The 22706-nt window shown below is 42.8% G+C and overlaps 1 protein-coding gene across 6 annotated transcripts in view; it reads left to right on the top strand.

The window, feature by feature from the left end:
* Positions 1 to 22706, top strand: part of DPP6 (dipeptidyl peptidase like 6) — a 1780442-nt gene that overhangs the window by 1478978 nt on the left and 278758 nt on the right. For all 6 annotated transcript variants that reach the window (XM_068235887.1, XM_068235889.1, XM_068235888.1 and 3 more), the window contains exon 5: positions 17907 to 17981. In XM_068235887.1, the coding sequence (XP_068091988.1) occupies positions 17907 to 17981 (75 nt within the window). The remainder of the gene's footprint in view (positions 1 to 17906; positions 17982 to 22706) is intronic.

The raw sequence follows: 22706 nt of genomic DNA, 5'->3' as shown, positions 1-22706 counted from the left end.
TAGTGTGTGGCGTACATCAGATTCCTGTCAGATTCGACTTGGCAGGCATCTGATAGAAATCTATCTGATGGTCGAATGTGCTGCAAATATGGCCACCTTTAGGTCTGGTACACACCATGCAATTTTCACTTTGTATCTGATTTCCGATCAACAATGTGATATTATCACAAAATCAATTGAAAGCCAATCGATTGGATATGTATGAGCAATAGATTACTGGCAGATTCAATCAGTGAACAAAACTGATGTGTGTTTAGCCAGCTTTAGGTATTTTTTTGCCAACTTGGGTGATAAAATCAAGGCTAAGTTCAGCAATGCTTGGAAGCAACTGTGAGCATCACAAACCGAACTCAAAAGCTTTTGAGCAGAGCAGTGATTGTCCAAATGATCGTGCTATTATGAAAGTTAACTACCGATGTATTTGGTTGGCGGACTTCAATCTTCGCTTGCCAGCAAGCTGCTCTTGTGTGGAGAGATCATGGACAGGGTCGGACTGGGGCACCAGAGAAATGTCAGCTTTGGGCTCATGTGCAGGTAGCATCCAGACTCATTCGGAGTCTTGGAAGTTGGACCTCATATGGTAGTTCATTTGTGTGCCTACAGAAGGGCCCATCGAGAGTTTCCCCATCCCCTCGGTCACCCAGTCAGTCCCTGATCACAGACACACTCCAGCCACCAGCCTGTGTGTGGAAGTTCTGAGCTAAGGGGAGAGGGTGTAACACTGTGTGTGCCTATGAGTATCATTTGTTATCTCTGTAGTAGAGCATTAATGCAGAGATCTTGTTTTTTACAGACTAAAGCCTCATCTACACGAGGCAATCCGGCAGCTCGATTAGCCGCCGGATCGCCACTTCCGCGAACCCGCCGCGTACCCACTCGTCGCAGGTGCGTCGGATTCGATCTGCCCTCATCCCCGCCCGGCGCCGCTTATCTTCCGCTCGATTCCTTGCAATTGTACCCTCGTGGGGAACGAGCAGGGAATCGGCGGTGGCAAGATCCGACCTGTTGGATCTTATCAATCGAGCCGCATCAGCATCAGCGGCTCGATTGATAAACCACATCGCTGCCTCATCTTCCCGTGTAGGTGAGGCATAAGAGTTACTTCAGGACTAAATAAAAAGAAACAATAAATCTTTACGGGGCCCACTTGACCTCCTGCGACCCCAATCAATTGATTTGGTTTGCCTGGTTGGAAATCCGGCACTGCTGGTGTGGTATTTTGGCTATATGCTAGCACCAAATTTTAGCACTCAACCAATAATACCATCTTTTATGGAGGAGCTGCCTGTCCACCGCCCATGCTGAGCGCTACCAAACGCCCGCCTGATGGACGGGAACAACTGACAGGTGGTGAATTACCCGTCTTCAGCTGCCTGTGGAAAAGAGGCCTACCTGCTGTGATAAATGGCCTATACTGCCATGGGAGGAGGTAATAGACGGTAGGACAGAGCTGAGTGCAGAGCACAGGCTGCAGTTTGAATAGATCCTGAAACTAAACAAACACATAGCTAGATTAAATGATTTTTTTGTTTGCCTAGAACTCAGCTTGAGCATTATTTTCTGTGTTTCCAACTTTTGTCTTTTCCTGTGTGGCGCATATGTGCATGTTTGCACTGACTGCGCAATTTGACAGTTTGCTAAATTAAAAATAAATAAATGAATACCACGATTTGGAGATTTGCTTGACATATGCACTCAATAACGCACCCGCCTGTGCCAGCGTAGTGGCAGAGTGTCTATTTCTTGCTGTTGACAAGTCATTGTTCAAGCGCTTAGCGTCTGTTTGCACATTTTTTGGCCACGGCTTGCATTCAGAAACTTCACACTACGATGTGATGTGTGACAGTTTATAAGTTGCTGCATTTTATTTGTAATCCTTTAGAATTGACACGTAGAAGATATATGCTGATGGATGTGTGTACCCTGTTGAGTGACAGCCGGATGTACCTGGCAAGACAGTGACTTGTGCTCTGTGTAATGGGCTGTAAATGGCAGACAGACATCTAATGATGTGGGCTGAGTGGGAATGGCAACTTGCAGTCAGGCATATTGAGGAACTTTCCTTGAGCGTTGGGTTCCTGCAGGCAACAAAGTGGGGATAACCAAGTTCCAGGGATTACATTTTGTCAGCTAATAGTACACCCAGAACTGATGCTGCTCTTTGGACAGAATGATGTTCAAGGGAGGAGGACTTGAAATCTCTGCATCAGAATTCCCCGGTCTTTTCTTACCTCCAAAATATGGTTGTAAAGCTGAAATGCAGTGGTGAAGCAATAGGGGATGCAGAGGTAGTGACTGCAGCAGGAACCCTGGACCAGTGGGGCCCAGTAGTGGCTCTCCTTCAACCACTTAATGCACTTGTTATTGGTGCTATGCTGGTGATGATCACCTCTATATGTGTTTTGATTAGTAACCATTAATAGACTGTTCTCCTCCCCAGCCTACACCTCTAACACTGCAGCTGTCCTTGGCAGGGTTTGGTGCATGATATTAATTGTTCTTTATAGAGCACTTGAGGGGGCCCAATCAGGGGCATAACTAGAAATCACTGGGCCCCCCTGCAAAACTTTGGATGGGGCCCCCTCCCAGCAACACCTTCCCCTTCTCCCCCGCTTTCTGCACAGGTAAACCATGGACCAATGCTATTCAGTTGGCTAGTGCACACTTGAATGTGTTTTTCCCATGCAGATGAAAACAGACAGTAGAGAGGCACTGCACGCATTTTCTCTATCAATTACATTAGCTTCTGTGATAAAACGTGCAGGTTTTCACATATACAGACACACATGATGTGCAGAAAATGCATACAGAAGATTGAACGACGAGTGGGCGCCCAGCCTCAGCTTATTACACTCACTCTGTCCATCTCTTATGGAGCAGAACTGGCTCTGCAGACTCCAGCATCACTACAGTACACAGCACTTGGGGAGGGGTAGAAAGGTTGGGGGTAGAACATCGCTGTGCACAAGACCCTGCGGAACACTGAATAGGGGCTGTCTACAAATGTTGTCTACAAAGACTGTCTGCAAGTCTGCAAAACTTTGTATGATTCCTTATCAGTGGCTGAGCAGATGCAGTCATTAGAACAATTGTGCAGAAAGCAGAAAGTTTATTTTCTCTGCTTACCATTAGTTGTCAGTCTCTCAGAATGGGGTCCCCTGTGGCTTATGGGCCCCCTGCAGCTGCATCCCTTGCAGGGTCTTTTGTTATGCCCCTGGGCCCAATGTAAAACTCGCACTGGGCCTAGAGCTCCTACTACGCTACTGCTGAAATGATATTTTCCAGATCTTGTTGTCTCCGACCTTATTAGTCTACTGTTTTGGAGCTGATTCACAAACCTTTTCTCTTAAATTATCTTTCCTTATGCCTTGTAGATACACTAGATGGTTCTTACCCGAGGCCGTATCTGACGAAGATCTAGCATGTATACCATCGGCAGGCATTAACAGGGTTGCATGCCCATTGCTATGGCAACGTACATTGTGCTGAACATTACCATAGCAAAGTGTGGCGCTAATAGGCTAACGGGCAGTGCTCTCCCAGCATTAGTACTGGTAAATTCCTATCAGAGTTTGGTGAATGAGGGCCATAGAGAGATAAGGGCCCATTTGCAGTTAACTTTTTCTCATGAGTTACAGTATCTCCTAGGAGATAATTTTCATATTTTCTTTGAAAGAACTTTTAAGCTTTTTACGATTTAAAAAAGTAACTAAAAGTTGGTAAAAAAAATATTATCAAAATTATTTTGAATGTTTTCTTACTTGGTGGTTTAAAAGGCATTTATGGCAAGATGTAAAAATACAGTATAACCTAGAAGAACTCTCAGGAGAAAAAGTGAATTGGCATTGCATATGGGTCAAAGAGAACTACTTCATGATATAAACAGATAAGAATTGATAAATTACTCGTCCATGCTTGTGCCGCCTAGTAATTGGCTCAGCACCACATGGAGGGAAGGGAGAGCCTTTCACAGCCAGCAGCAGGATATATTAAGATAGGTAGTCAGCTAGAAGCTTATGGTGCTAGCTTTCTATCCCTTGTATGATTTCTAGACCAGGATCACTTTACAGCTGCTAAACTTGAGTTAACTTTGCACAAGGAATACCTTATATACTCGCATATAAGCCTAATTATTTAGCACTAAAAATGTGCTGAAAAGTTACCCCCTCGGCTTATATGTGAGTCTGTGGAGCAGAACAAATGGTGAAGCAGGTTTCGTTACTGGCAGTGGAGCGTAAGGATTGTGTACTAGTGATCCTGCTCTTGCCAGCTTGATCCCTGCTGTGTCAGTGCTCCACATCCACTGCAACATGGTGTGTAGAGTGTGCTGCTCAAGACTACCTGTGTCCCCTGGCTTGTGGAGCGGAGCATGCAAGCAACGTGTCAGCAGTGCAATGATCAGTGATTCTTTCTGTGTGGCAATCACTGTGTCTCCTATTTATGATGCCATCTAGTGGCCTCTTGAGACACAGCTGTATCATCCTTGGGGCACATCTGGCTATGGGGAAAGTGGCCGAATTGTTCTGGGGCACATCTGGCTACTGTGGAGGGGGCTATACTGGGGAGGGGGATTATACACAAGTCAATCACTTTTTCCTGGTTTCTAAAGAAAAAATGTGTCCCTCAGCTCATACGAGAGTCCGCTTATATGCGAGTATATACAGTAAGTGGCAACATTTTAAAATTACCAGTTGGCATCATATACTATAGAGGAACGGAGAGAAAATGTGTTTGACATAAGCGAGCAGTTTCCTGTGGCAGAGAAAAAGACCTGCATAATGATTTTTTCAGTGCCTCAAAAATACGTCACTCTTTATTTTTTCTTGTAAAATAGGTTCCTTCCTATATATGTCCCCCGATTTGAATTTATTTTTACCTGGTCTAGGTGCCTTTACCTAACTGCAGGTACTGTGCAGCGCCAGCGGGATTGTGGGAAGGGTTTTTCTTGTGTTTTTTTTTTTTTTTTTTTTGGCAACATGAATAAGCTTATCTCAGAATGAAAATAACAAAAAGTTTCCTTTTTTTTATAAGATAAGGACACAATGACCAGAAGGTACTTAAAGGAGGCAGAATTGATGTCACTTTTGGCATCATGGAGAAAGAATAAAGATATTTTCTTTTTTTCATATCACATTTCTCTTAAATCTGACAATGGATACAAAAAAACAACAGAATAAGTAATTTCTTATTGGATGATTATTTTTCAGCTAATAAGGAGTTTCAGCCCACTTTAACTCAGGTTCTGCTGGGCTAATTTATGAAAGGCACATCTATAACAAAAAGGTCCCAGATCTACATCACAGGAGCCTATAGGCACAGTCAGATGTTCTGGCACCAGGGCTGGGCCGAGGCAGAGGCGAGAGAGGCTCCAGCCTCAGGGCACAGTGTAGGAGGGCACGCAACTCTCTTTGCTATCATTCCTCTATTGTGTTTGCAGAGAGAAATAAGAAAAGGAGATACATGGCAGTGACTGCAAGCCAAATAGCTAGTGATGAAGTTGTTTGAGGGGTTGGGTGCCTTGGGGCGCCTCTTAGTCTAATAGCAATCAGTGTGTGACAGCTGGGGTGGGAGGAATACAGGGGCACACTTTGGTGTCTCAGCCTTAGGTGCTAGAGGACCTTGTCCCGGCTTTGCCTGGCACCCTACACTTTGCCCTTTAGGAACTTAAAACCCCCCACTGAACTACAGCACAAGTGTGCTGGCTGACCCAATTGTCACTTCTCCCTTACCCATCATAGGTAGCTACAGGTGTCACTTAGCATTGTGCAGCCAGAGGTACCCTCAGTATTAAGTAGCTAGTGGTGCCCCCGACTGAAGGGAGATCTCATCAGTGGAATGCCGAGAGCAGGGTGAGTAGCCTCTCATTTACACTCCGCTCAGGTCTTAACATAGGGAAGGAGGGTGGCACTAGGGAGGAGAATTACCCACCAACCATCATCATCAGGCGCCTGTAGGCACAGGCCTACAGTGCCTTATGATAAATCTGGCCCTGCCACTTACCACTTCACACTCAATAACAGAAGTGTCAAAGGTGTCTCATTCTTCTTCCTATCTGATATGAATGCATTTCTCATTATGAAGAAAAGCATAAAATGTGTTGGTGATTCTATAAGAGAGTGTGCAGAGATGAGAGTCTGCAGTTAGAGTTGTGAACTCTACTGTGATAATATTGCTTGCTGCGTACCTTACAGACAACATTCATGTTCCTACATCCAAACCACACTGGAGGGCATACAAATGGAGTGGATGTGGATTTTGGCTTACCACCTCAGAAGCATAAATACCACATTTAATCACCAGGGAAGGACTAAAATTAGCAATGCTGCTGCTTTAATTAAGATAGTGGGTAGTAAGTGTGAACTCTGTGTGAATTGCTACCAAAATAGTTCTTGTTACTCATTAAGAAACAAAAACTTGTAATGACCTTCAACGTGTCATATTATTATTACTCCCATTTTCCTTAGTCAAATGTAGTGATTTGTATAAAGTTAGAAGTTATTCACATAGTTTAATATACTATATCTATTATTCTATATTACTTCATGGATACGGTTAGATTTAAGAGCTTTTGTTTTTTTGTTGTTGCAAACTCCCCAAATATGCTATCATCACCAAATTTACTATGGAGGTCAAGATCACTTGTGGGAACTTACCACCAAATATACATTATATATGGTATAGAATAGTTACTGTAGTAGTTACTATATATAAAGTAGTTACTAAAATTTGAGTTTAGGGAGTAGAATCCCACTTTAAAACTACAGCCTTTAACATCAAATGGTCGATTACACTTGAATAAAATTGAGATTCAGATACATGCCTTTAGGAAGCACAGCCGGTCTCATGTTTAGGTTCTGGAGGAAAATATGCTGGTGCTTCCCTTGGCATACCTCCAGGGGCTCGCTTTAAAGTAATATTGCACATTTATAAAGAAAAAAATTGAACTCGGATTGCAAGCAAATGCAGATCCTCCAATTTTTGGTAATTAGTAGAAAAGAGCAAGAGCCAATGTTAATCCCACTGCACACTTGGCGTGATCTGGTGAATGCAGCAGGCTGTGACAAGGGGGCAAAACCCAGGGCTGGCATTTGCACCCATTGCTGCCTGACGCATATCTTTCTCTGTATTCAGTACTAACATTCAGTATTATATAGTAAATGGAGGATCCTATTCAAGATCGGCCTACTGAAGTTTAAATCACTGCATGATCTGGGCCCTGGATACATGAAAGAAATATTGCAGCTGCACGGTCCACACATATACACAGAAGACCCTGATTGACATGACTGAACCAGTTACCGGGGCTGATCGCGGCTTAATGGCAGAACCCGGGAAGACGGTGAGGGACTCATTGGTGCTTATGGGGCTTGAGGAAGCCCCAGGTAAGTATCAAATTTTTCTTATATAGCATCTCTGATTTCCTTTAAATCTAGACTGAAAACCCACCTGTTCATTTTGGTATTTGCAGAAATATAATTTTATCCTCTGTGTTAATACTTCATCCTACTACAAATTATTACATCTGAGAGACCTTAAACGCTTTGAGTCATATGGGAGAAAAGCGCTTTAGAAATGTAGGTTGTTATTTAAGATGACTGCACTATGAAGGTCCTAGATTGTTGCTTTGGTAGACCTCTGCAACCACATGAAGAGTATGAGGAACTTGTAAACTTGCAACAAAAGGCTCAGGAGTCAGGAGAAGAAAAATGGTGAAGGGGATGCAGAAAAGGTAGGCAACTGAGGAGGAGAATAAGGAAATGTGGAACAAGGAAAAACAGAAAAAAAAAGTAGAGGGCACATTTAAGTTTTCTTGTTCTGAAGGCCATAAACCATTGCAATGTTTCTGTTGATGAGGCATTATTTTAAATTGTTTTGAAACAAGGACAGATACAGTTATTGTTTATGTAACAAGGGGTTCTCAAACATGCTAACAATCCTCACAAAAACAAAAGTAGACTTCGGCATCACTGTCACAGCAGGACTATAGCAGTTATTGATGAGTTGAAATTATCACAGCCATTGCAATGTAGCATACAACCGCTGTGATAATCTGAGAGCCCAGATAGTCCATTGGCCTGGCAATCAACACAGATGTGTGCCCCAATCAATATTCATAATCACACAACCTGCTCAAGACTTCAGGTGAAGGTTGAGAAAGAACATTACTGAGCATCACCTGCTAAGAGCCCCGTTCCAAAAGTTGCCACCAGAAGGAGAGGAGTTAAGAGGCGGTATAGATTATCATTGCGAGTTACTGTTACGGCGGTCAGAGTTCTCGTCATGCCTTTGTGTGCTCTTGCCCTCCTCTCTGAGTTAAATGGTCCTAATGTTGTGCTGGGGGCTAAGAGAATGGCTCCCAGCTGATGAGCCTGCCTCCTGCTTGTTTATGGAAGGGTGATTCCATCTCAGAGCTTTGTCCTGTTTAACCTACATAAAAAAATGCCATTGGGGCACGTTATACGCATTATTATGTAGATCACTTTTAATGAGCCTCAATTAAATGAAGCCTGAATTATGTACTCAGTGTAATTATGTGGTATTAAGATTGTGTCTGTGGTTTGGAAACACCTACAGGTTTAAGCCCAGCGTGAGATCCGGAGAAGAGGACAATAGAACGGTGTAGCATTATTAGTCTCTCTTTTCAGAGGTGATGCGTAAAATATTCAGATTATTTTAAGGCAAAACTTGTTCAGAGTTATCTGGTAATTTGTAGTGCACCCATTTTCATGTGTTGCTGTAATGCTTACCGAAATTAGATTAAGAGATGTTATTTTCAGAACTTGTTTTTCCATATATTTAATTAAAGGGCCACTACCACGTAAACATTTTTTTCTTAAATTCATGTAAACACATACAAATAAAAAGTACCGTATATACTCGCAAGCAAGCCATGTAAGCACCCAACTTTTACCTAAAACAAATGAAAAAATTATTCACCCTCATGTAAGCCGAAGCCCTGGGGGGAGCAGAGCAGGAGCAATGAATGGCCACCCAGAATCACAGTGAGGGGTGTGTGGACTGACCTGCTGAGGATCGGACGGCTCAGAGTGTGCAGCGGTGATTGGAGCGGGCAGCTGAGAGATCGGGTGCGGAGGGCGGAGAGTATAGCTGCAGCCGCTGGATGTCCGCGACGAGAGCAGAGCGGATGGATGGCCACACAGAATAGAAACACAGCAGGAGCGCTCTTCCTTGTTCATAATCTCGCGCTTCCTGCTGTGTCTGCACCTTGTAAACCCATTGGCTATTACCAGCTATTACCAGCCAATGGGTTTACAAGGTGCAGACACAGCAGGAAGCGTGAGGTTATGAACACGGAAGAGCGCTCCTGCTGTGTTTCTATTCTGTGTGGCCATCCATCCACTCTGCTCTCGTCGTGGACATCCAGCGGCTGCAGCTATACTCTAAGCCCTCCGCACCCGATCTCTCAGCTGCCCGCTCCCCTTCGTGACTCGCATGCAAGCCGAGACCCCCACTTTTTGCCCACTTTTTGGGGGTCAAAAATTCGGCTTGCATGCGAGCATATACGGTACATTTCTTCCAGAGTAAAATGAGCCATAAATTACTTTTCTCCTATGTTGCTGTCACTTACAGTAGCAGAAATCTGACAGAACCGAGAGGTTTTGGGCTAGTCCATCTCCCCATGGGGGATACTCAGCATGGCCTTTATTCTTTATAAAGGTACCCCCCCCCCCCCCCCTCCTCAAAAAAAAAGGATTTATACAAAGATGCTGGCCAGCCTTCCTGTTCGCTGCACACTTTTTTGGCGGTTGTATGGAGCAAATGCCATTCACTAAGTGCTTTTGAAAATAACGAAAACCCTGAGAACCCCCATGAAGAGATGGGCTAGTCCAAAACCTGCCGGTTCTGTCTATTACCTACTGTAACTGTAACTGCAACACAGCGGAAAAGTAATTTATGGCTCATTTTACTCTGGAAGAAACATACTCCATATTTGTATTTGTTTACATGTATTAAAAATTGTATGATTTTCACAATAGTGGTCCTTTAAGGTATTATGCCCTCCTACAAAACCTCGCCTGTTCATCACAATACTCTGAGGATAGGTTCACAGTGGGGCTTTGCGATGTGACGTTAAAGTTGCAATGCAGCATTACAACTCCATGCAAAAATAATGTGGTAACGCACATAAACGCTGCTACGTCACATACAGTAGATATAGTGCAGCATACAGGCTATGAAAAGTTTTCTTCCCTCTATCTGTTTAACATCTGCATTTAGGGGTGACGCATGGCAGCAGCGCCTTACCATAACGCAACATTTACAACGCAACTTTAACGTCGCACTGTGATCGTCGCATAGACCTAACATTACAGTGCGGTAACCTGCGTTATAATGACTTTATATTTCAGGACAATTTCCTAGGACCAGAGTAATCCTTCTAATACATATTACCCACAATTATCCTTTTGAAGGTTTCGGCATCTGTCTACTGTTTATGGCTTGTGTACTTGGACTTCCTTGAAGATCTAGGCATTTGTATGTTGGTTAGGGCCTGTGTATTTGGACTTTGGTAACATTTAATGAAGCCTTGTTGCAGTTTTGAAATGTGTGGCAGATCCTCATCCCCACCCTAATCCCTTGTGTGGCATTCATTTCTATGCACTGAAACGTTATTATTGTTTCTCCATACCAAGCACATTGTGTACCTGCTAGGCTAAGGTGCCTTTCTCCGTGCTTTGCTCTCTTGGCTCCTTACGCTGGCTGATGCCTCGCAGGTCTGTATTGTGATCCTCATGACCTCTTACCTCTTTTTCATGCAATATCATGATGTCAGGACCAATATTAATCGATCCTTGTGGGACATTGTGTATTTCACCTTGAGTCTGCTCTTATATCTTTACTCCTGAACCCTGATCATCAACATCAGAACACATAATTTACGCTATGATCTTTGGGTCATGTTCACCTTTTTGATTGGTTTCATCTTTAACCTTTACATTCTTTGGTATGTGAGTCCATATGATTGATTTGGACTCTGTGTTTAGACATACCTGATACACATGGTCTCTCTCTACTCCACTTGTTTGGTGAGATCTCTCCTTGACTGGGGTGTGGTGCTTCTTTAGATAAATGGCATTGGATTTTAATATGTTTTATATTTGTTTGCCTTTTAGAAATTGTAAATTCGCTTATTTGGCCTGACGAAGGGCATATTCAGCCCGAAACGGACTAGTGTCGTTACTAATTCAACCATTATGCAAATTCTACTAATATGGTCCTTTTTTCTGCCAGCCAAACAATTTGTATAAGCCTTTATTGAGCCTTTTTATTCAAGTTACACAGTTTTTTTTTTCATGTCAAGTTGTGTATTTTGTATCAATAAAGTATTCGTACTATCTTTGAGACACTGCATTTTTGCACAGTTTTTTTTTATATATTACATAAAGTCCAGTACTTATTGCAACACATATTGCAGGACAATAACATCCCACTGTGAACGTAGCCCGAGTTCTCTCTTTCTGAACCTTCCTCACCTCTACTGATTGCATATATTCATCAAGCTCCTAATATCACCATCTTCCTCTATTTCAAACTGAAATGATAGTAGGGATTATCAGGGATTATCAGAATAGCGATGGTCCTAAATGCCCATTTTCGATTCCGCAGAAATTCCGATTTCCATCAATGCCAATCTCTTTTTTTCCCGATTTTCCGATTTCCGATTTTTCGTTTTTCTGATTTCCGGTTTTCAAGGAGTATTTTCTTAATCTTTTTTTTCATTGTAGAATGCAAAAAAATGAAAAAGAAATGGAAAAACGCAATTCAGAAAAAAAGGAATTGGAGAAAACTGAAATTGGAAAAAGGGAAAATCAGTCTTGTAATAGGTCTAAAATTTCTGTTGTGTTCCGATTTTTTGCAGAAAAATTCTGCATTCTCTGATTAGTCCAATGCTTCTGTGATTTGGGCTAAAATTACCTTGTTGCGGTAAATTGGATTTCTGCGACATTCCAAATTTCCATTTTCTGTTTTCCGGAAATGTGGAAATTTCAATTATGCATAATTTAAACGAGCATCCCTAGTCAAAAATGCCGTTTTGGACACCACCTAAAAAACACCTAAACTTAGAGATTATGGAGGCTGACATCTTAGTCCTTTACAAATGCCAGTTACTTGGCTACCATGGTTGTCTTTTGTCATCAGATGTTTCTCCCCTGGAACTAATATGCAACCAGTAGATCCTGAACATCTGTTCTCCATTCTCCGCGAGGGTCAGTCTTTTAGAAGGCAATAAAGGTACTTCAGCAGCTCAATAGCCAGGCAATCAGCTGAAGTAAATTGGCAATGTCACCTTCTGTATTCCTCCCAATTTAGGTTTCCTGCAAGTCCTTTGGCCACCACTCCTTTTTTTTAGGGACAAAACTAAAGGCAGCAGTAAAATGACATCTTTCAATAGGCTGCAGCATCTATCCAGCACGTCGTGCCGCTTAGCACTTCCAAGTAACGCTATTACAAACAAATCTGCCCTAGAGTAAACATAACAGCATAATTCCACTGGGAAATGTTTTCCAAGGCCTGTTTAGGTACCCAGATGAACAGGTTGTTTGTGATCTGAGTTGTATTTCATTACCTAAGGGTAAGTAAGTCACTTTTAACCCTTGTTTACAGTAGCGAACAGGTGTTTCCCCGTGGTTTGCTACACATGGAAAATGAGTGAAATCATACAGTTGGTGTAATGATCGCTGCTGCAGCAGGTGTTGCTGGAAGTAGTAGTGCTGCAGCTCAGGCAGTTCTGATGTCTTTCCATGCAAGCTGCATAGCTTTGTCTGTCTTTCCCTGCTGTCAGCTTGTGACTGATTATCATTCACCTGTGTGGGAATCTGCATGTCTGCTCCCATTGGATGACCTCAGTATAAAGATCTGCTTCCTGCAGGGTTTCCTTGGGTTTTCATAGCTTCAGTGTAAGCCAGTCTTGCTGTCGCTTCAGCCCCGATCGTGTTTCTTGTTCTAATGATACTTTGCTGGTTTTGCATCATATATTGGTTCATTGCCCATATATATGCATACCAGCACGTTTATTATTTTCCTTGTACTTGTGTTACGTTGATACATCAGTGTCGCTGATGTATACGTACACGAACTGTTTATATCCTGTGTGCAGTTAGTCAGCTTTCCAGCACGTTTTGGTAGGTTGCGCGTACCGTGACCACCCGTGCTGAGGTAGTTACCCTGCTCCTGGTTACCGTTTGTGGATTGCGTTCATCTCTGCGAAGAGATAACGAATCCTTCTGAATCCTGTTCTGTTACTGTTTGTGGATTGCGTTCATCTCTGCGAAGAGATAACGAATCCTTCTGAATCCTGTCCTGTTACCGTTTGTGGATTGCGTTCATCTCTGCGAAGAGATAGCGAATCCTTCTGAGTCCTGTCCCCTGTATTACTCCAGTCTTAGTCAGCGTTCCTGCTTATGTCATATATCGGTTCATTGCCGATATATACATATGTTAGTCAGACGTTACAAATAGTTTCATTGATAGCTGTAATTGTAATACGCTAGGAAAACATACTTATTGTATATTTATCTGTGTTACGTTCATCTATCTTAATCCTGCTATTTTCTGACTATCCTGTCCTGTCTTTGTGAGGCACGCCATCGCCGCATCGCATTGGCTGCCTCATTCCAGTCTGTCTGGTTTTGGACGCTTGCTGTCGCTAAGTAGCCGCTAGCTAGCAAGCGTTCATTCTGTCTTCCTGTCCTGATCTCCTCAGTTCTGGTTTATGCGCTCGGCGCTACTTTGCGCTGAGACGTTATAACGAGGGCATTGTTTGTGGCTGTCAGATCTGCGCCGGCTTTGTGCGCCACAGTCTCCTATTGGAGTCAGTCCTCCCCTCCACTATACTAGGGATAGCCTGTTTCCTTGTGCTAGTGTGTGTACCTCCTCCACGCCAGCTCATGCGTTGCATGCTGACTGTGGAGAATACACCACCAAGCCTTACAGTTAGTCTCTGATGTAGCAGCAGTGAAACCATATGCAAACTCTTTACAGCTGAGTTCAATATATTCGTCTAATAGACGTATGGTGAATGTCTTCTGCTAAGTCCAATGGCCGTTTGCCACCCTTGCATATCTTTGCTTGCCCTCACATGTGTTGTGGATTGACCCTATAGGGCTGTGAAATATGATGATGCTATATAGAATCATCATCATACTGTTAAGTGTTGTATTGCTCAAATGTGCCTCAGTGGTTACTTTTTTTCAAGGGCACACAGGAACACGTAGGTGAGGATAAGCCCTTTGTTCTGACATTGAACAAGAGTACTTTACAAAGGGGAGTAAGACTTGACAACTCCTTCTTTTTATAGGTACACCAGGGCCGGATTTACCATAAGACTCTGTAGGCTTGTGCCTACAGGCGCCTGATGATGGAAAGACAGCTCACTCCCCTCCCCGAGTTCCTCCCTCCTTTCTTTCCTTTGCAGAGTCCGAATGAGAATGTAAATGAGAAATTATTCACCCAGCTCTCAGCATTCCAGAGAAGTGACAGCACGGTGTGATTTGGTGGAGGTTTGGTTCATGGGGGCAAAGTCTAAGGTGCCAGGACATCTGTGCCTATAGGCTCCTGTGAGTTAAATCTGGGCCTGAGGTACTCTATAAATGTTATAAACAAATGGAGCTGGCATTGGACTTTTTGGGAGTCACAGGATTCTTATTTTGTTTTAAAAGGCTTGAAAATCTGTTTAAAGTTATTTTTACGTAGTTATTTTTGTAGTTGAAATGTAGTTTTTTGTAGTTGAAATGTTCTTACTCTTAATAACTATAAATGTTTGCTTTATTTGGAACAATGCTCTTCCTAATTTTTAATGTGAATGTGGGCTCCCTCTGCCAAGATAGGTGCTGCTCTGGTGTTGTGGGAACCCCATGAATAAAATCACCTTGATCATATTAACTTCAGTTATAGCGTACCTCTGGTAAAAAGACAGAGCCTATCATGACAGGATTTGTCTTAATGATACAGCGCCACGGAATATGTTGACGCTTTATAAATCAATAATAATAATAATGATGGAGGATAATGGGGTTGTCAGGATTAAATACACACCTGTTCAGACATCAACCTCCAGTCATGTGATAGCTCCACCACCTTTTTTTTTCAAATTCTCCACTAAGGCTCTGGCCACGCCCATCTGCCTTGCTGTGGCCCGCCCCCAGTTCTGCAGCCACGGCCTTATTGTAGGGTGACGAAGTGGGGGCGGGTCCCTCAACACAGACGGAGGTTTCAAAACAACTTTTGCAGTCTTCGGAATTATTACTCTTTAAAGAGAGCCCAAGGTGGGCTGAAAAAATAAAAATAAAAGTAAGCTACCTGATCCGCAGGGCTGAGTGGATCAGGTAGCCGCAAAAAAACGTTGCTCCCCGCTGCTCCTGTGGGCCACAATGGCCCACTTTCATTTGCATGACCCCTGGGTCATGACGCTGTGCTGAGAGTCTGTGTTGTCTCTCATAGCGTGCAGGGAGGCAGAGGATTGGCAGGAGGCGCGGCCAGGGGAGAGAGCTGCCAAAAGGTAGCTCCGGAAACTCTATAAGAACGCCCCTGGTGGGCATTTTAAACAGGGAATTCCTCTCCCCTCTGTTTACCTCTGAGTTAGGGCCAAATGTTGCTGCTAAACTTGGGGGGCTGTAGCGCGGCAGTGGGGGGGGGGGGGGGGGGGGGGCAGAGAGCGGCGGGTGGTGGACACAGAGCCATATCATTAGGCAGAGAACAGGGCTCTGTGTCCCATCTACCCCCCCAAAGATCCACTTCGGGTTATTTTTAAGATGGTGGATTTAGATGAGTTAGAGAGTGGCCTTTCAAGGGTAAAAAGTCTGGCCACCACAAAGCTAGCAATGGAGCCGTCAGTTAGGGTCTTTCCTTTTTTCATTTTCTTTATCAGGTTTTTTGTTGTTGATTTTAACATCTGAAAAACCCATTGTCAGATGAACATCACAATAGCAAAATCACAGTCAAGGTACAGGTTTCATTATTCCTAGCCCACCTGGGTCAATCTGTACCGCTAGCTATCCTGAAGGAAATATAATACTCTGATTGTAGTCAGTGATGAGCAAAAGTGCCACAATTCTTTTTGCATTCATTTTCACAAAAATAATGTAAAATTAGAATTTTTTTTGTGTGAAAATCTCATCGAAACTTTGTGTTTGTTTTTTCACGTTTTTCACCCTTTTCCCAAATTTTTGCGGCAAAAATATAGATTTTTGCTTTTTTTGTGATAAAAAATTGTCGCATTAAAAACATTGTTTCTCTGCATTTTCGCGCTTTACATGATTTTTCACAATAAAAATATGATTTTTTTGCGTTTTTGTGAAGAGGGCACACAGGAACAAAAATTTCTCAACATCGAAAATAGCATTTTCGATGCAAAAATGACTTTGGCGAAAATTCGTAAGCAACACTGCTTGTAGGCAAATGTTAATGTTTATGTTCATCTGCTATCAAACTGATAGCAGAACTGAACGATCAATAGTTGATTTTGTGTTTGACCCCTTATCTCAACAGCAATACTAGTTCGGTGGATGGCTAGAAGACCAGTTTACATAATTCTTGTGATGCTGAAGCTCCTAATAGTGCAAAAAAGCAAGGCTTTGAAAATCCAGACAAAACTTTAACCCTCCTGGCGGGGTAGCCGCCGCAGAGGATTGCATGGCCCCGGGAGGGATTTTTTTAAAATAAAACTTGCTGTAATACTTGTAGCTAGCACTAGGATAGCTACCAGTGTCCTCCAAGTCCCTCGGGTCCCCTCCGATCTCGCCCGAACACCGCCGTAATACGTACCCCCCCCCCCCAGGGATCCCACAATGGTGCAGCCTTCCAATCAGCTCCAGGCTTCGCTATGGGGAGGATCGGGACTGTGCATGACGTCATGTTGTCGAAGATGTCATGACGTCATGTCTGATCATCGCCATATCGACGACTGAAGCTGATTGCGGCTGCTGCGGCTCTCGCGGGATCGCGGCTGGGTAAATATAAGCAGCAGCGATTCGGGGGGATCAGAGAGGTGCGGGGAAACTAGTGCTAGCTACAAGTATTGCAAAGTTTTATTCAAAAAATCCTCCCGCGGAAGCAACCACCGAAACTGCGTGCCGCCAAGAGGGTTATTAACTTACATTAGTTTTAACTGAGACAAAAAAAAATATTGATTCTGGTGTACTACTGCACTTTGTATTGTATATTGAATATTGCCCTGTGAATAGGAACTGGTAGTAGGGAGTGATGAGAAAATATGGCCACTTTTTTTTGCAAAAGCTTCACATTTTCGCACAGATAAGAATATTTTTGAAAATATGCAGGGATGCAAAACACATTGGTCTAGATCCAATTCATTTTCTTTTTTTCTCCCAGGAGATAAATTTTCAGTTTATGTATAAAATACATTTTAAGCACTCTGCAACTGAAAAAGTTTTCAAAAAGTAGTTGGAAAATGCTGTCAAAATTATTCAGATTATTTTCTTGCTTGCTGGTGGCTTAAAAGGCATGATTGTATTAATAAGATGGGAAAATATCACCTTGGAGAAAACTTAGGAGAAAAGGGGAATTGGATTGGGCGCAGTTTCTCCAAATGCAATGAAGTCAGTGGCCATGAGAAAGATAATTTAAAAAAAAGTTCTTGTTTTCGCTAAAAAAGTATCTTGCAAAAATCCATTATATTTTCCTGGATGTTTTGAATCAGGTGAAAATGTAAATTTTGGTGGGAAAATGACTTTGAAGAAATGTTTAGCTCAACCCCAGTGGTAACTGGCAAGGACTAACAATCATGTTTCTATTACTATGGGAATAAATCACTGTATGTATGTCTTGCATTTATTGCATGGTGGATTCACACGTGGATTCACACAATAACAGAAAACCATGATTGTGTGAACACTTTTCTTATTCAGTCTTTTCATACTTTCTAGGAAATGTACAAGGTCAGCAAATATGAAGTCTCCCCAGACAGGAAGTATGTTCTGCTGGCGTTTAACGTCAAACCGGTAAGTAGAAAGATTTAACCTCGTGGACCTTGGTCTGCAGTGACTTCTATGGAAAATATGTCATAAAGATGCCTCTCATGTGCTGTCAGCTTAAAAGTAGCAATCTGTTTTATGCAAATACAGAGAACAGTGCCATCTAGTGGTCAAGAAGGGAAGTTATTTCAGGAAAGACTTCTACTAGTATATTATGCTATACCAGTGATCTGCAAACTTGGCTCTCCAGCTGTTAAGGAACTACAAGTCCCACAGTGCATTGCAGGAGTCTGACAGCCACAGTCATGATTTATAAAGGCAAATGCATTGTGGGACTTGTAGTTCCTTTACAGCTGGAGAGCCAAGTTTGCAGATCACTGTGCTATACCATATGATACTTTACTATACAATGCTACATATGACTCTTACAGTTTTACAGCCTATACCATAAATACTGAAACACAATATTTCAAGTAATGTAATAAATCAAATGCAAATTTAATTTGTACTTGAATTAAGCATACAAATTACATACTGTAAATATGTGTGGGTTGCCTTCTTAAAACAGAATGCATTTGTGATAATTCAGCTTTAAGTGAACATCTGGGGTAACCCACAATGCACCGCTGCTGAATATGCAAATTATGTCCCTGAAGCCAGGCTTACACCCAGAACCACTGGTGTCTAGCAAGCCTATACATTTTATCATTCCCTCAGTGCATAGCAGGGATTGATATGGCTGTATGGGCTAGAGCTTGGACCAGTACAACAGAGTAACCAAGCAGCTCAGGGTGACTCAAACCACTAAATAAAGAATAGGGGACTAAAGGCTGAATTAGGCTGAATTAGCACAAATACCTTCTGTTTTAAGAAGGCAAACCACACCAAGCATTGCTTTTTAGTAGGAGGATATAAAGGGAGACACCAAGAGCCCCGTATAGTGTAGTATGTACTGGAAATGTGAATGTGAAGACGTAATTACAAATACTCACAAAACCAGGGTTACCATCCAGGCAACCACTGAAAGGGCAGGTGGGGAGAAGTAGACCTGTCCCCACTCAGGGTTAAGAAGTCGGTCTCTGTAGATCGGAAGAAAGGGGCCAAGTCCCCTCCACCAAAGGTGGACTCAATAGTAGTGCAGTAGTACAGAGGCGCCAGAAGAGTAAAAGCAGTACATTAAAACATTTAAAATGAAGTAGGCAGTGGTGGACTTACCCCGTCAATGCAAACACAAAAATTGCTGGTTTTGACAACAAAAATAGTTTATTTACATACTTCAGAAAGGTGCAACGCGTTTCGTGGGTATATCCCACTTCCTGTTGTCAGGGCCAGGATTTAGCCCAAGGCCTCCTAGGCCATGGCCTAGGGCTCCACAGGAGGAAGGGCACCAAAGCAGCAGGCTAAACTGGTGCACAATTTACAAGCTTACAAATGCTTCAATGCAGGGAGATCAGGCAAGCGCCTGACCGTGGTACTCTGCTGCTAGCCGCCTGTGCAGCAGCCACCTTGCTCTCTGTGCATGTTTGCATTGTGGCTGGTGGCTATGGACTTGGGCAGCATTGGAGATGGAAAGGAAGAGGAAGCTTCTGCACTGGAGACATGCAGAGAAATGAGTGACACAGATGTCTGCTGCAATGAGAAAGCAAGCTGGCTACCAATACTGAAAGGGGGTGGGGTGGGAAAAGGAGGGATTAAGGGAGTCATCAGGCTACCTATACTGGAGGAAAAGGGGGAGGAGTCATCTGGCTACGTATACCAGAGGGAAGGGGGAGGGGTCATCTGGCTACCTATACTGGAGGGAAAGGGGTAGGAGTCATTTGGCTACCTATACTGGAGGGAAAGGGGGGAGGGCTCATCCGGCTACCTACACTAGAGGGAAGGGGGGACGGGTCATCTCGCTACCTATACTGAAGGGGGGCTGGTAAAGAGTACAAATCCAGCTCTGCCTGTTGTCAAAACCAGCATTTTCTGTGTCTGCATTGAAGGGGTAAGTCCACCACTGGCTACCTCATTTTAAACGTTTTAATGTAAGGCTTTTACTCTTCTGCACTACTTTTAGTAGGAGGGCTTTTCTGTCTCTTTTAATCCCCTATACTTTCCTAGTGGTTTCGGGTCCCCCTGAGTTGCTAGGGTATTCTGTTATACTGTAAATATGAATCTTAAGTTATCACCTGCCATACACATACATACTAATTCATACACATACTGTCATATCTTGATATGTTCATTACTTACAATTCTGTAATATGCTATTCTTATTTCTGTTGCAATTATATAAACATAGATCGGTGCGACACTGGTAGTGGTTTCAAAAAGAACTTTCAATTTGCAAACAAATAGAAATATTCCAAACAGACTGTAAGGTCTGTAAGCACACTTTTTAGCAGCCATGGAAACAGTACTCTGTGTGGAGTATATATACAGACCACAATCACTCATGCTCCTGCATCAGTAATTAGCTATATAGAGCTGGTCCCCTAGTTGATATTTTGCATACTTGGAATAGTAAATTGCAACAGTAGGTTATATACTTATCTAATACTTTCTGTCAAAGTGAACATGTAGTGAGTGAGATATGGAGGCCGCCATATGTATTTCCTTTGAAACAAGTTGTATGCTCTCCCCATGTTTGCATGATACTGGTAGTTAAAGGAAACCTGAGACGAAAGGGGGGAAAAATAGTTATACATACCTGGGGGCCTGGGGCTTACTTCAGCCGCCTTCTGGCTGATCGCTCCCTCGCCGTCCTATCAGCTACCTCCATCCTCCGATATGGTCCCGGTAACTTCAGCCAGTCAGGGCGCACGGTGCATGCATGGCCTGGCCCCACCTGTGCACCCCATTGCGGTTCCATAATTGGGGGAGTTTTGCTTCCTGCCACGGGTGAGCGTGAAGCCGGGCTGCACCTGCACCAACTGGCAGATTTACTGGGTCGGAGTAACCAGGCAGCCTGGGAAGATGGTGAGGGAGCGATCAGCCTGAAGGGGGCAGGAGGAAGCCCCAGGTATGTATATATATTTTTTTTTTTATTCGTTTCAGGTACACTTACTGTAAATTAGCTTTCCACAAAAATTGGCTTTAGACTATGATAGGGACAGTAGACTATGACTATGGTAGAGATTAGATTGTGGGACAGTTAGTGACAATATTACAGGGATAATGCTTTCATGGGGGAGGGGTGGCTATTCCCGAGGGCCAAAAGTCAGGAACTACAGAGGTCAAACCAACTTAGTCATTATTGTACTAACATGTCAAGGGCCTCACCTTCATTGTTGCCCAGGGCCCTATTAAACCTAAAACTAGCCCTGCTTGACTACAGTCTCTGTAAAGTGCTCTGGAAGGTGTCAGCACTATACACATTATTGTTGTTGTTATTATTATTATTATTATTATTATTATTATTATTATTATTATTATTATTATTATTATGCATGATAATAAAAACTCCAGTTGTCCAGCTGGGCTGTCCTGTTGACCCCAAGCTTCTATTACTTTAAGTTGCTTTACAGAAAAAATATGCAGATCAAGTAGTGCTCTAATTCAGCCAGTCTATTGGAATTTTTTTTAAAGGAAATAAATATATCAGCTTCCATATCCCTTTTACTGCAAGGTCACTATAAAAAGCATTTTGAATGGCTGTAATTGTATATGCACATAAAAATGTAAGTACGCTTAAAAAAAAAAATTAGTTGCCTAACCCAACCTCCACTACCTATAATTATTTACCCTTTCTGATCCCTAAACACAATACCCTCCTTTCTCTTTCCCATGCAAAATGCCTTTCTGATGCCCAACGAATTGTAACACTTCCCTTAAAGGACCACTATTGCGAAAATCGTAAGATTTAAAATACATGTAAACACATACAAATAAGAAGTACATGTCTTACAAAGTATAATGAGCCATACATTACCTGTCAATTAACTACTGTCACTTACAGTAAGTAGTAGAAACAGGTTTTCGATTACCCATCTCCTCGTAGGGGATTCTCAGGGTTTTGTTTATTTTCAAAAGCACTTAGTAAATGGCAGTTGCACCGTCCAGCAGCCAAAAAAAAGTGAGCAGCGAGCAGGGAGGCTAGTCAGCATCATTGTATAAATCCTTTTCAGGGAATGTCTTTATAAAAAATAAGAGTCTTACTGAGAATCCCCCATGAAGAGATGGACTAGTCCATAACCTGTCAGTTCTGTCAGATTTCTACTACCTACTCTAAGTGACAGCAACATAGGAAAAAAGTCATTTATGGCTCATTTTACTCTGCAAGAAAATTGGTTCTTATTTGTATATGTTTACACAAATTTTAAATTTTACAATTTTTCACGATAGTGGTTCTTCAAGGTGACCAATATTGATACTACTAGTGGAACTAAGCCAGTTTAAAAACGGGCTGTAGGTCTGTTTTTCTGCCGGCACCAGTCAGTGCGCATGCGCGCGCCTGCCGCGCACGCAACCTCCACCCACCCACCTCTCTCCCTGGTCCCGTCCAGCTGTCCACGTCCGTTACTGCGCACATCCGCAGTAATAAATAACAGGGACACAGGGACAAACGCTGGATGCAGCGACACAGGGGTTTTATAGTATAGAATTAAACACAATCGATTACTGCAGTGATCCAAAACCATCGGTGTTGCCATTAACAGCCGAAAACCCAAAAAACAGTTTGATCAGAACGTTTGTGGGATTGTATCCGTAATGCGTACCTTTACTCTATTTCTTAATCTTAACCTTCCTGATAAAATACTAACAATAGCC

Source organism: Hyperolius riggenbachi, chromosome 5 (assembly GCF_040937935.1).
Source record: "Hyperolius riggenbachi isolate aHypRig1 chromosome 5, aHypRig1.pri, whole genome shotgun sequence".
NCBI lineage: Eukaryota > Metazoa > Chordata > Amphibia > Anura > Hyperoliidae > Hyperolius > Hyperolius riggenbachi.
Note: the sequence above shows the minus strand (reverse complement) of the source record. Positions and strands in the feature narration are given on the sequence as shown.